General features: G+C 38.5%; 1 protein-coding gene across 1 annotated transcript in view; it reads left to right on the top strand.

The window, feature by feature from the left end:
* Positions 1–14,287, top strand: part of PHTF2 (putative homeodomain transcription factor 2) — a 138,157-nt gene that overhangs the window by 86,553 nt on the left and 37,317 nt on the right. Inside the window, 2 exon segments of the mRNA XM_049783854.1 lie at positions 8,242–8,428; positions 11,211–11,366. Coding sequence (XP_049639811.1) covers positions 8,242–8,428; positions 11,211–11,366 — 343 coding nt within the window.

Genomic DNA, 14,287 nt, shown 5'->3' with positions numbered 1-14,287 from the left:
AAGAGACATATATATTTCTGTGTATATTTATATATTAACATATAATAGGCCACTCTCTTCTATTTCTCTTTTCAGAGCTAGTAAATTCTTGTTAGGTTTTAGACTGATTGACCTATCAAATGGTGACAGGGTGATGCTGAAGTCTTCCACTATTATTGTTGCTGTTGATGTCTTCCTTCAAATTTGTCATCAGTGTTTTTAATTTTTTGCTGGTCCTTCATGGGGTGCATATATGTGATTTATTTCTGTTGTACATATTCCTTGATTATTAGGAAATGCTATCCTTATTCCTTTTAACTTTTTAAGTCTAAAATCTGTGTCATCTGAAACTAGTATGGTCACTTCAGCCTTTTTGAGAGAATTGTTTGCTTTAAATTATGTCCTCCAACCTTTGGTTTTTGTGTCTATGTTTGTTCTAACTATTCAGATTTATTTCTTGTAGTTAGCAGAATGTTAGATTCAGATTTTTGAACGATTTTGCCAGTCTGTTACTCTTAACTGGTGCATTGATGTTGAGAGAGATAATTGTCATGGGATTTAGTGTCATATTTTGCTATGAGTTTGGTACGTCTGTTAGTTTGTCTTCTCTTAAACTAGACCTGTTAGTCTTTTAAGACTGGTTTTTCCAATCTCTCCTGCTGTATGGAATTGTTATGTATCTCATCTTCCACAGCACCAAATCTATTCTCAGCTTCTGATACCCTGTCCCAGAGCTTATCCATTTTGTCATTCACTTCATTTACTGACTTTTTCAGGCCTGTTAGTTGACATGTTTGGAGTTTTGTGATTTCTGTCTTCATATTTTCTTGGTTCTTATTAGTGTTCTGTTCAACTCGATCCATGGTTTCTTTGAGTTCGTTGAGGATCTTCCATATTGCTAGTCTAAAGTCCTTATCTGAGAGGTTGTTTAGTTGGTTGATCATTATCTGGTCATCAGAATTGTCATCTTCATTCTCTATGTCTGATGCTGGCCTGCGTTATTTCCCCATTGTCACACTTGTATTGTGGGTTTTTCTACGTGTTGTGGTGGTATTCATTGGCTATATGATGCAGGCAGCACACTCCTCTGGCTCCGCCCTTTCTGGATGGGCTGACTTCCCTCTAAAGGAGGGGAGTCCTCCATGGATGAAGCCTCACACAGGATCAAATCTTAGGCCCGAGCATGCAGCAGAGAAGACAGTCCGGAGAGAAATGTTTGCTTCTGTGATCCAGCACAGTTCTTAGTGTGATTTTTTCTTCTTGTTGCGATGGTGTTCTTTTCTTAGAGCGCACGGCCGCGTAGCGAAGCGGAGCCAAAGTGCTCTGGTGGAGCCTCTTTTCGGCCCACTCCCAAGAGGTTCACCAAAGAGGACAGTAGACAGACACACACAGGCAGCACTCACAGTTTTTCACAGTCGGGTCCCACTGGGCAGGCGTAGTTTCCTTAAGACTGGTTTTAAGTCTGTAAAGTTTCTGAGCTGTTGTTTATCCAGGAAGCTGTGTATTCTTCCTTCAAACTTGAATTTAAGTCTGGCTGGGTGAAGTACTCTTGGCAATATATTAATTCCGTTGAATTTTATCATTATTTCCCATCACTGCCTTCTGGCCTCAAGGGTTTCTTGTGACAATTCTGCTGTAATTATTAACAATGATTCTTTGAATGCATTTCTCCCTTTGATCGTGCTGTATTCATTATTCTATCCCTATCTGCGATTCGTCATTGTGACTGGGACTTGTTTTCGGGTGTTTTTCTTTGTATCTCTTTTGGCTGGACTTTTCAAGCATATGGAATTTGTTTGTATGCACTCTTTAGATCTGGGAGTTTCTCTGCAATGACGTCCTTTATTGTTGATACTCTGTTGGGGTTTTCTTCCTGTGTCTTTGGGACTCCATTGATTATTATGTTGTTTCTGTTGAATTTATTAAAGACTTCTATTTTCATCTGCTCACATTCTTTGAGGACTTTCCCTATTGCTTGATTGATTGTTTTAAAACTTCTTTTAACCTTTTTTGTTGTATGGAATTGTTATACATCTCATCTTCCAGCTCACTGATTCTGTCTTCAGCCACTGTTAACTCTGTTGAATAGGCTTTCCAGTGAGGTTTTCATGTTGCCTACCATATAGCCTGTTATTTCAGCATGAAGTTTTCTCATTTCTATTTTCAGATCCTCTTGATTCATTTTGTCTTTCATTTAGTTCTTTCCATACCTTCTTTGAGTTCTGTAAACATCCTCTATACATCTTCTCTAAAGTCCTTATCTTAGAGGCTAAATAAATGATTGGTACTATTCGGGTCTTCAGAGCAACCATCTTCATTCTCTAAGCCTGGTGGAGGCCTTTCTTGTTTTCCCATTGTCACGGTTGCTATGTGATGTTTTCTATGTCTGGGGTTCTTTGACCAGGAGGAGTTAGCAGCCACGGAGTGGCTACCACATACAGGAAAGACTAGCTTTCCTTTTTTGTTTTTGGTTTGATTTTAGGGTAACACCCAGTGGCGCTCAGGGGTTACTTCTGGCTCTGGGCTCAGAAATCCCTCCTGGCTGGCTTGGGGGACCATATGAGATGCCAGGATTCAAACCACCATCAGTCTTGGGTTGACTGAATGCAAGGCAAATGTCCTACCGCCATGCTATCTCTCTAGCCCCTAGCTTTCCTTTTTAACAGTAAGATGCAGTGTGGTATTATCAAAGCCAGTTTTCTAAACATTTCTCCAGAATTTCTGATATGTAGTTCAAAAGATCCTAGTGGATAAATTTCGCTAAGGCATATTACCCTGAGCACTGCCTGATAAAGCCCAGAAACCAAAAATAAATAGATAAATTAATTAAAAAACAAAAGTGAAAAACTTTAATTTAGAGAACTATGGAAAGTTGGGGAGAGTTTGAGATATGGGCATGTCTCCAAGGTGAAGACTGCACCTATAAATTCTTACAGCACATTTAATCAGAATAACTCCCCCCAGCCCCCTGGGATTCACATCCTGTGATGCTCAAGGCTTATTCCTAACTCTGCACTCAGGAATCACCCCTGTCAGAGCTTAGAGGGCCATATGGAAAGCTGTGAATCAAATTTAGGTCAAACGCAAGCACCCTATCCACTATACTCTCTCTCTCCAGAAAATAAAAGTTTTTAAAACAAGGCTCAACAATTTTCACTTCAAAAATTAGGAATTATTGGAAAAGAACTGTAAATCTGGGAAAATTATTAAATTAAGCAGTGTAGTTTTATTGAAAGAAATTTACTTAGAGAAGTATGAGGCAAGAAGAGAGATGTGTTCAAGAGAGGACACAGCTTCTCCAGAATAGAAAATATCTGAGAAAACTTTTTTTTAAATTAGATATTAAGGCACCATGATTAACATAGTTGCATTCATGGTTGAGTCTCAGGTATGCAGTATTCTAACACCAATCCCACCACTTGTATGGACTTCCCTCCGTCTTTGTTTTCAGATTTCATCCTATACTCTAGCCTGTCTCCTTGATAGACACATTTTTTTGGGTGGGGATAGGGGAGATATGGTTTGAACACCCAAGGGTGGTCAGGGGTTACTCCAAGCTCTGCATTCAAGAATTATACCTGGTGGGGCTTAGGGACCATATGGGATTTTAGGGATTAAACCCAAGTCAGCTGCATGCAAGGCAAGCACTTTACCTACTGTACTATCACACTGGCCCTAGATAAGCACATTTATAAGTTTTGGTTGTTGTGGTTTGGATTTCATGCATTGGTGGTTCTGTGATTTAGATATATACACATACCACACCTATATCATCTATGCAATTACTTTTAAAAGTATCACTTTTGGGGGCCAGAGAAATAGCATGGAGGTAGGGCGTTTACCTTTCATGCAGAAGGACAGTGGTTCAAATCCTGGCATCCCATATGGTCCCTCGAGCCTTCCAGGAGCGATTTCTGAGCATAGAGCCAGGAGTAACCCCTTAGTACTGCTGGGTGTGACCCAAAAGAATAAAAAACAAAAAAAAGTATCACTTTTTCATTACATTGTTTAGGAATCAGTCATCTTTCCTAAGGCTTTTGGATGGTCATTTTAGTGAATTATTTTAAATTAGCATTGAAATAGGGGCCCAGCGGTGGCGCTAGAGGTAAGGTGCCTGCCTTGCCTGCGCTAGCCTTGGACGAACCGTGGGTCCCCTGGCGTCCCATATGGTCCCCCAAGCCAGGAGCAACTTCTGAGCACAGAGCCAGTAGTAACCCCTGAGCATTACCGGGTGTGGCCCCCCCCCAAAATAAGGCATTGAAATATCTCAATTATATGTTTGAGCATAAGAATTATTTCAGAATAATTATCTAGATTATTATTATTCAGAATATTTAGCTAGGTTCTTAGTTTTCTTTCACACTTTAAGATGTATTTGACCACGAATCACTGAAATACTTTCTTTTAAACTTTATTTATTTGTTTGTTTGTTTGTTTATTGGTTTTTGGGCCACAGCTGGTGACACTCAAGGGTTACTCCTGGCTCTTCACTCAGAAACCACTCCTGGCAGGCTAGGGGACCATATGGGATGTGGGATATTGAACTGGGTCCTTCATGGGTTGGCCACATGTAAGGCAATCACCCAACCGCTGTGCTATCTCTCTGGCCCACTGAATTACTCATGAGTGGAGAAAATTGTTTATTTAGTAAACCGGGGTTAGATACCAGAATAAAACTAGGTTACATTGTTGGACTGTTGCTTTACACAAACTCTCCAGAAACTGAAATAAGTTAAGAAAAAAAAAAAGAAAGAAAGTTTATTAGTTCAGTACTGTGACCCTAGGACCCTAGGGCCAAAGTGACTCCAAGAGCTTGAGCTTCTGTCACACACACATTATATATTTTTCCTTACACGAGCTCCACGCTCCTACCTTATCTGAAGCAAAGCAGATATGCAGAAGCAAAACTTGGTGGTTAGAACATTCTGACTAGCTAGTGGCATGCATTTTCTACTTTGGCAGTCTAGTTTCTGGCAGGCTCTAAGTTTGGCTACCCAGTCAGGAATGTCCCTTTTCAAGGCTAGTTGCTATTTTTGCAGGACTATGCTGTCTCTCAACAAGTTAAATCATCTGCATAACTGATCTATCTTAAAGATTTCTGAACCACTTAGAATCTGTATTTATTGTAGAAGAAATGAAAATTAAGAATTTAAGAAATATTTTCATCATAATGGAATATATTGTATGATGTTGAAATAAAAACATTGCATTATAAATTTCGGTACTGATTTAAATGGTTCACTCATTTAAGGTATATATTGTATGAAGCTCTGCTCTGTCTTATACAAACAGTGCAGGTAATTTTATTTATTCATTTGGTTTTTGGGCATACTTGGCACCACTCAGGGCTTACTCCTGGCTTTGCGCTCAGAAATAATTACTCCTGGAAGGTTCAAGTACCATATGGGATACTGAGGAACAAACCTGAGTCAGCCACATGCCAGGCAAACGTCCTGTCCTTTGTACTATCTCTCTAACTCTTTACCCTACCTTTGAATGGACCTTTCCTGGCTGGCCTTACCTTCCTTTCCCACTCAGTGCAAGTACAGTGATTGCTTGTCACAGCCAAACTGCCTGTTTGTATATTGAGCTGTTTTGTAAATTCTTAATTAATATTTAACACTTAGTATTTATTGTGTTTATTGTTTGAATTTGATTGTTAATTATCTGCATGTCTTTCATGGGAAGTATCAGATAAGAACTACAGTTTAGTAACTTATTATTCTGGCTTTCTGGAGTCACACATGCATAGTGAGGAGATATCAGGGAGAGAAAATACCCAGATAAGATCTGAGCTGAAAGGTATCCTGGAGTTGGTACTTTAATTTCTCTTTCCCTTGCTTTGTCTTTTACCTCATCCTTGTGATATTCTCCTTAGGAACATCCTTAAAGTAGCAATTACTATAAATCAGAGACTAGGGACCTTTTCTGTCTTTCAATCACATTTTTAATTAATCCCTTTACCCCTTTTTTGAGAAACTAAGTCCATTGCTTTTGAGGATAACTGTTTGAATCTGTAAATTTTCAGCCACTTCAGCTACTTGGGCCTCACAGCCTATGTTTTGGGCAGCTTGTTAATCTTTTTCATGATACTCCTGGACACCTCAGGACTCGAATGACCTTTTTTCCCCTAAAGACAATTATCCTCTTACATATCCTTGGTGCCAGAGATTGAATGCAGAGCTTCATGCAAGACAAATGCTCATCCACTAGCTATATTCCAAGTCTTTAAATATCTTGGAGGTGTTTTTTCTTTGTTGTTGTTTTATTACTTTTTTAATCCAGCCACTCCATTCGGTGCTTGAGAGGACCATGGATGAGTACCCAGGAATTGAATTCAGGACACATGCATGTGAAGCTTGTGCTCTAGCACTTTGAGCCATTTCCCTGGCACTATACTTAAATGATCTTTTTTATGGAGTTGATTATTTTGGGGATCTCCCAATATTTCTTAGTGATAAACACAAAGGAAAGTCAGAAGTTTGGACTTATGTTCTGAATACCATGAAATAATTAGAGCTTAGAGCATATGAGAAGTATGGTCTGTCTGTTCTGTTTTGTATGCTTGCAGAAAATATCAGGAAGGAGAGAAACTGTTTTTATGTGTCAGAAACTTTTTACCTAGACCATGGATGAATGTGTTAAGAATTCCTATCAGACTGTTTCCCAAACTGGGCAAATGGCTATCATGTGGGGAATGTAATTAGCACGTAGTTAGAAAATTTCTATTCCAACTTTACCCCTGTTGCCTCTGTGATCTTAAATATGTTGAGTAGACATCTTTGTGCTTCTGATATTTTTGTTTCCAAAATAAACATTTAGAGGAGTTGAGGCACATTCAGGGTCATATGTTTATAGGCAGTAATAAATGAGTATTTAAAGTAGTCAAGTTCTAAGGTTCTAAAGGATTCTATAGAACTGTAGTGATAATGAATTCTGTGCATTGCACAATTTTTATTTAATTGTGGAGTGCAAAGCTAGTGCACCTGTGTTACACTTACTGGTGATTGCGAGTTTGTGGTGTCAGAGATCAAACCTACGGCCTTGCACATGTAAGAACTTTGTTCCTGCTACTTGAGCCACACCACCTTGCAGTTTTTATTTTCTGGAATATATTATTAACAGTATTCAATATTTTAATTTTTCCTCATAGAAAATAAATACTCTAGAAAAATTTAAGGGGGTTAATTTAAACATAATTACATTTCATTGATTTAATGTGATATTTTATAATAGACAATCTACATTTGAGTATATTTTAACTTGAGATATGAATTTCATTACCTTTCAACTGATCATTTGTTTTGGACAGCTATTCCTTCCCTCCCCCTGTGGGGATATCTTGAACTAATTGCATTTTGTGTTGTATTTTATATATCAAAAATATTTATACAAATGGAGAGCCTTAATTGTTGCTTTTTTATGTTTTATATATTTATAAATTGCATCATTACTAATATTTTTCCAGATTATTTCATTTGGTACAATGCTTCTTTATTTTGTGTAGTCTTCATTTCTGCTTCTACTATTATTTATTTATTTATTTATTTACTTATTTATTTATTTATTTTGGGTTTTGGGCCACACCCAGCTCTGTGCTCATAAATTGCTCCTGGCTGGCTCGGGGGACCATATGGGATGCTGGGAATCAAATCCAGGTCTGTCCTGGGTCAGCCACATGCAAGTCAAATGCCCTACTGCTGTGCTCTCTCTCCAGCCCCTGCTTCTACTATTATTAAGAACCTTATAGAGGAGCCAGAGCGGTGGCCTGCCCTGCACATACCAGCCTAGCTCGGACCAGTGTTCGATCCCTCTGTATCCCAGATGGTCCCCCCAGCCAGGAGCAATTTCTGAGCTCAAAGCCAGAAGTAGCCCCTGAACGTCACCGGGTATGGCCGAGAAACCAAAAAAAAAGAAACTTAAAGAGCCCCCCCCCTTTTTTTTTTACCACACATGGGTTATTTTGGCACTCAGGGGTCACTCCTGGTAGTGCTCAGGAACCATATGTAGTATTGGGAATTGAACCCTTGTTAGCCATATGTAAGGCAAGCACTAACTTCTCCCTGTACTTTGCTCGACCATTATTTATATATCTTTATTATCTAGGATTTTAATATCATCAATATTAGTGTGTGTGTGTGTGTGTGTAGACAATCATATACATGTATATTAATGGTAAGATATTGGGTAACAGTTAAATCACTGATATATACATATATATTTATATATAAAATATATACTTCTGCATGTTTTTCTAATTAGATCCAAGAAAACAAAGAATTCAATTGATAAATCCACCGAGACTGATAATGGTTATGTATCCCTTGATGGGAAAAAGACTGTTAAAAGCAGTGAAGATGGAGTGCAAAGTCATGAACCTGAGTGTGAGACTCTTGGGCCAGAAGAGGCAGCTTGGAACACAGGAGCTCTGAGGAACATCACCAGCAAAGTAAACATGGGTTTTTATTATTTTCAGTTTTATGTTTGGGGGCCACACCTGGTGTTGCTTCTCATGCTTGGGGTAGGAAGACCATGCAGTGCTGGTGATTGAACCTGTACCTCCCATGTGCATAGCATTATGAGCTGTCTCCAGGCATAATGTAACATTGAAAATAGTTTCCTTGATCCAGAGACACAAAAGCAACAGGAATGCAGCCACTCCACTTGGCTCTATGGTTGGGCTTATCCCCTAATCAATGTACACTAGCACAACACATTGAGAAAAACCACATTATGAAAGACACTAGGGGAAAGCACTGCAGAACACCATCATGCTTAGAGAATGAAGATGATGGATTTTAAGATCCAACAAATGTCAGTCATCTTCATAGCCTCTCTGAGAAAATAGTTTCCTTTTATGAGTTTTACATTAGCAATGGGAAGTAACTTAGGTATGGTATTTGTCCTTAAACTGTTTCCTCTAGAGTTTATTCTACAAGTTTTTACACATCAGAAATAGAAAATCAAGAAAAGTAATGTACTTAAAATTGATTGTCAATAAAACTTGGCACCTTCTAATTATAACTTCAAATGTCAAAGCTCTGACAATATAAAGTTAATGTTAAATTCTCTCCCCTCCCCATCTCCACATCTATGTCAGAATTTGTGAGGAGAGGGAAAGAGAGAAATAGGAGAGAGAGAGGTCTGAAAGGGCTAGTCCACTTGTTTGTATGCTGGAGGGCAGGTGCAATTCCTAACACGAGTGATCCCCATGACATGCTGGGACTAGCCTCTGAACACTGCTGGGTGTGGCACAAAAATACAACCACACCAAAAAAAAAAAAAAGTTTTGAGTGGAATATCTAAATTAAGCTAGAAACTAAGCTGGGAACTTGGTTTTCTATTTTTGTTCTTAATATTTTGTGTTTCCTATCTTTATTACTTTTGTTTTTAACCTGCCAAAAAATTAGATTGAGTACATATGGTGTTTTTTGTTTGTTTTGGAGCTACACTTGGTGACGTTCAGGGATTACTACTGGCTCTATGTTTAGAAATCGCTTCTGATGTTGCCTGGGGAAATCACATGGGATGCTGGAAGTTGATCTGGGATTGGCTGTGTGTGCAAGGCCCTACCTGCTGTACTATCTCTCTAGTCTGGCCTTTTAGAATAATACCTAATATAATATTTTCTACATCTTTGTTTAATTTTTTTGTTAAATCTATTTAAAAGTTGTTTCAATTAAACTAAATTATGGTCAAGGAGCTGGTTTTGATAGTACAGGAGGAGTCAGGGTGCATACCTTGCATGTGTTCCTACCAGGGGTTAATTCCTGGAACTCTGTGGCCTACCTCACATTACCAGCTGTGACCCTAGAACTGAACACTGCCAGGATGGCCTTGGTGGTTCCTGGCACCTCAGGGCCAGAGCAGCATCTCATCCTGTTGACCTAGCACTGAACCATTTGTCCTGTTAGACAAGTGTAGATAGGCAAGGCACAAAGTCCCCAAGCACAGCTGAGGAGGTCCCCAAAATAACCAAATAGAAACAAAAAAGTTAGCCTCTATTACTGTTATAAATGTGAACAAGTGTGACCATTTATTGTAAGTACAGAATGGAGAATACTAGTTTTTTGGTTCGTTGGTTGGTTTTGCATCCCCACCCCTGGAAAACTCTAGTTTTGAGTGAACTTTGTGTTACTACTTGATAGTATGTGCATTTTCCATTCCAGTGGCCAAACAGTACAGTATAGACTTTCTCCAATTTTTCGAGCATTTTTCAAGATATTTTTCCCCCAAGTATTTAGTTACCTGATAATTTGAGCCTCACATCACTATTATGGCTCAGGTAAATCTTCAGTCATACAACTTTCAAATACATTTCCTAGCATGTTATTTGCTAGTGTTATAAGAGGAACATGAAATTATTGATAAAATTATGGTCTTAATTTCAGAATTTCTGAAATCTGAATGTGTCTTGCTAGTTGATTTGTGAGTGTTGTCTATTTGCTATGCCCACATTTGTTGACCATTCATCACTTCCTCCCTTAGCAGTTACTACAATCAGTAGTTGTCTTACAACCTGTGGTTTTTGAGCTTGTGAAAATAATTTGTTAATTAGTTCATCTCAGATTTCTTAGCTTCTTGTAAGTGCTTATATCTTGTAATTTTTTCTTGCCTTTTTTTTTAAAATTTTTTGGGGGAGGGGGTTATTCCAGTGCTGCTTAGGGGTTACTCCTTGCTCCTGTGCTCTGGAGTGACCCCTGGTAGTGTGTGGGGGACCCTATGGTGCTGGGCTTGACAGTGTGCAAGCAAGTGCCTTAACAAACCATTACACTTTCTGGTGCCTATTTTTTGTTTCTTAATTTTACAAGCTATTTGAAACCCATTAAAAAAAGAAACTTTACAGGATGCTATTTTGTCTAAAGGTTGCTAAATTTCTTTTAAAATGAAATCTCTAGTCACTTAAATAATTTTTTGAAAACCAGGTAGCAATCAATTTGAGGTATTTGCAGTTATTTCAGGGGATTATGCATAAGTATGTGTATAAATTTTGCTTTTTGGGGGAGGGTTTCGGCCACATTCGGTGACGTCAGGGGTTACTCCTGGCTATGTGCTCAGAAATTGCTCCTGGCTTGGGGGGACCATATGGGACCCCAGAGGATCGAACCTCGGTCTGTCCTAGGCTAGCACACGCAAGACAGACACCTTACTGCTTGCACCACTGCTCTGGCTCCCAAATTCGACAATTTTAAATCAAATTATCAGTAATCCTATGTACTTTCAATTTTTAGGATACCCAAAGGACAGTAACAAATGTCTCTGATGAAGTCTCGAGTGAGGAAGGTCCTGAAGTGGAATATCCATTACGACACCATGTTGATAGGACTTCTGAGAACATCCTTCGGAATAGAAAGTCACACAATTATAAGAAACATTATCCTATTGAGGTATACACTTTACATATATATGTATATACAAGCATACTTTGTCATTTAGAAAAACAAGTTATTGTTAAAATAGATCTTTCTCATCGGTACCAATATTGCCTATCACATGATCTAGATTTATAAAGTAACAGTTTTAAATGTTTTTGATTTTGGGGGTTGTGGTGAGGTTAAAATTTAGATGTACAAACATGCAAAATATGTATTCTACTTTTAAGCTTTATCTCTGGCCCCTGAATTTATAAATTTTGTATATAATAGTCACACATCTATATTCATTTACATATTTTCTCTGAAAACTCATACTTTCAGTTTGTTGTTTACATTTAATTTTTGTGGGGCTCATACCCAGCAACGCTCAACTTTTACTGCTAGCTCTGCACTCAGAAGTTGTTCCTGGCAGGCTCGGGGGACCATATGGGATTCTGGGGATCAAACCGGGGTCCATTTTGTGTTGGCCATGTGCAAGGCAAAAACACCTTACCGGTGTGCTATTGATACTTGGCCTTAGAGCTATATCTGATGGCAGTTAGGGTTCATTCACTTTCATGGGTCATATTTGGGACCTCATGTTATGCAAGACATGTGTTCTATCCCCTGTGATATGTTCCTGGGCCAATTAGTTTCTTAATTAAGACCATCCTGAAGATATTATCTTTATTTATTTTTTATTTTTTTATTTTTTTTATTTTTTGGGGGTCACACCCGGCGGTGCTCAGGGGTTACTTCTGGCTGTCTGCTCAGAAATAGCTCCTGGCAGGCATGGGGGACCATATGGGACACCGGGATTCGAACCAAGCACCTTTGGTCCTGGATCAGCTGCTTGCAAGGCAAACGCCGCTGTCTCTCCGGCCCGAAGATATTATCTTAAATGGCTATGTTAATCTTCCACACAATTCTAAAGGGTTTATAATTTCTTTATTATTATTTGTTTTTCTCTGAGCTCTTTTTTTTGTTTTAAATAATTTTTATTGTGACAAAGTGAATTACAGATTTTTCACAGTAATATTTAAGGTACATAGTGAATCACAATTCCCACCACCAGTGTTGTCCTCCCTCCACCCCTGTCTCTGACTGAGCACTTTTTAATCATCATTTTGAAATTATCACATCACATCTCTGGAAACTAAATAATTTTATTTATTTGTACTTTTAGTTCTATTCAAAGGACAGAACATTTCTGAGGCACTGAATTACTTCTTATGTCAATTTTGTGTTTTGTTTTTATTAGACACTGATTTCCAATACTCTTCACAATATTTTAGGAGTATAGTGTTGCTATCCCACATTTACCACCAGTTTCTGTGTTTCTTCCTACTTCTCTTGACCCCCACTTAACAAACTCAGTTCTGTAGACATTTTCTCAAGTCTCTTGTCATTGGCCGTTGTTCATTATCTTTCTGTTTCTTTCTATGGAATTTTTGAGAAAAACCATTCAGTATTTGTTCCTTTGACTCATTTTGTCCCTCCTTTGACTGACTGTCCCTTCTCTCTTTGACTAATTTCATTCAGCATGATACCTTCCAATCATGTTGCAGTGAATTATTAAATTTCATCTTTTCTTTTAGCTGCATTTCTTTTGTTGTGTCTGTAGACTATAACTTCTTTATCTACTCATCTGTTGTCTCATGTGAATAGTATTGCAGTGAACATAGGAGTGCAAATACCTTTTTGAATTAATGTTTCTTGTACTCCTGGGTATATGCCTTGGAGTCATTGGGTCTTATGGAAGCTCAGTTCTTGTCTTTTGAGTCTTTATACTGTTTGCCATAGATATGGAACCAGATGTCTATGTCAAGTTTTGATAAATTTGCCTTCTACTTTTTTTTGACTGTGGCAGAATCTATTTCTTTTATTAAGATTAAACTTTGAAAATATCAATTTTAATTATGCTGAGCTGTAATATGAATGACCCAAGGGTGTCAAAATGAGAAGAGCTACTTGTTCTTGTTCTCTTATCTGTGTGTACCTCAGTATATTCTCGTTGCTGAGTATGATTATGCTTCTTTTCTCATCATTGCTATTTAACAAATACCAATGCCAGTGTGTGTGCTTATTCCTTCTTTATCCATATATGTACTGTACTATCCCCATTCCTATACCAGATAAACAAGCTTGTGAAATTCACAATCTGAATTTATTTATCTACTGAAAACAGATAAATAGAAGACATTTGGTTCCAGAAAGATTTCAGACCCTCACATAAGTATGTCTCTACTTCCCTATAAAATAAATTGTTGGATTTAGAAGGTAATTTTTTCACCTCTTGACTACCTGATTTTTTTTTGGGGGGGGGGGGAGGAGTCACACCCGGCAGCACTCAGGTTACTCCTGGCTCTGCGCTCAGAAATTGCCCCTGGCATATGGGATGCCGGGATTCGAACCATCGTCCTTCTGTGTGCAAGGCAAAGCCCTACCTCCATGCTATCTCTCCGGCCCTGACTTCTTGATCTTTATTCTTTTTTGTTGTTTGTTTGTTTTTTTTGGTCACACCTGGTGGCACAGACCATATGGGATTCCGGGATTTGAACCACTATCCATCGCAGGTTGTCTGCATGCAAGACAAGCACCTTACTGCTGTGCTATCGCTCTGGCCCCCTGATCTTTATTCTTAATGGTTCATAGCTAAATTTTTTTTGATAGGTACCACAAGCAGTGCTCAAGCAATTCTCAGAGATTACTGATTACTGCTGGTTCTGCTCCCAGGATTTACTCCTGACTGTGCTCTGGGAACAATAAGGGATGCAAGGATCAAACCATGGCAGGCTGTGCAAAGCAATACCCTACCCACTTGAACTCTCAATATGGCGTTGCAGCTAAATTTTTTAAACTATTGAATTTTTAATGGGAAGCACATTTATTTACTAATTTTAACTTAAATAAAAAATGTTACAGGGCCGGAGCAATAGCACAGCGGTTGTATG

This window comes from Suncus etruscus, chromosome 1 (genome assembly GCF_024139225.1).
Source record: "Suncus etruscus isolate mSunEtr1 chromosome 1, mSunEtr1.pri.cur, whole genome shotgun sequence".
Classification (NCBI taxonomy): Eukaryota; Metazoa; Chordata; class Mammalia; order Eulipotyphla; family Soricidae; genus Suncus; species Suncus etruscus.
Note: the sequence above shows the minus strand (reverse complement) of the source record. Positions and strands in the feature narration are given on the sequence as shown.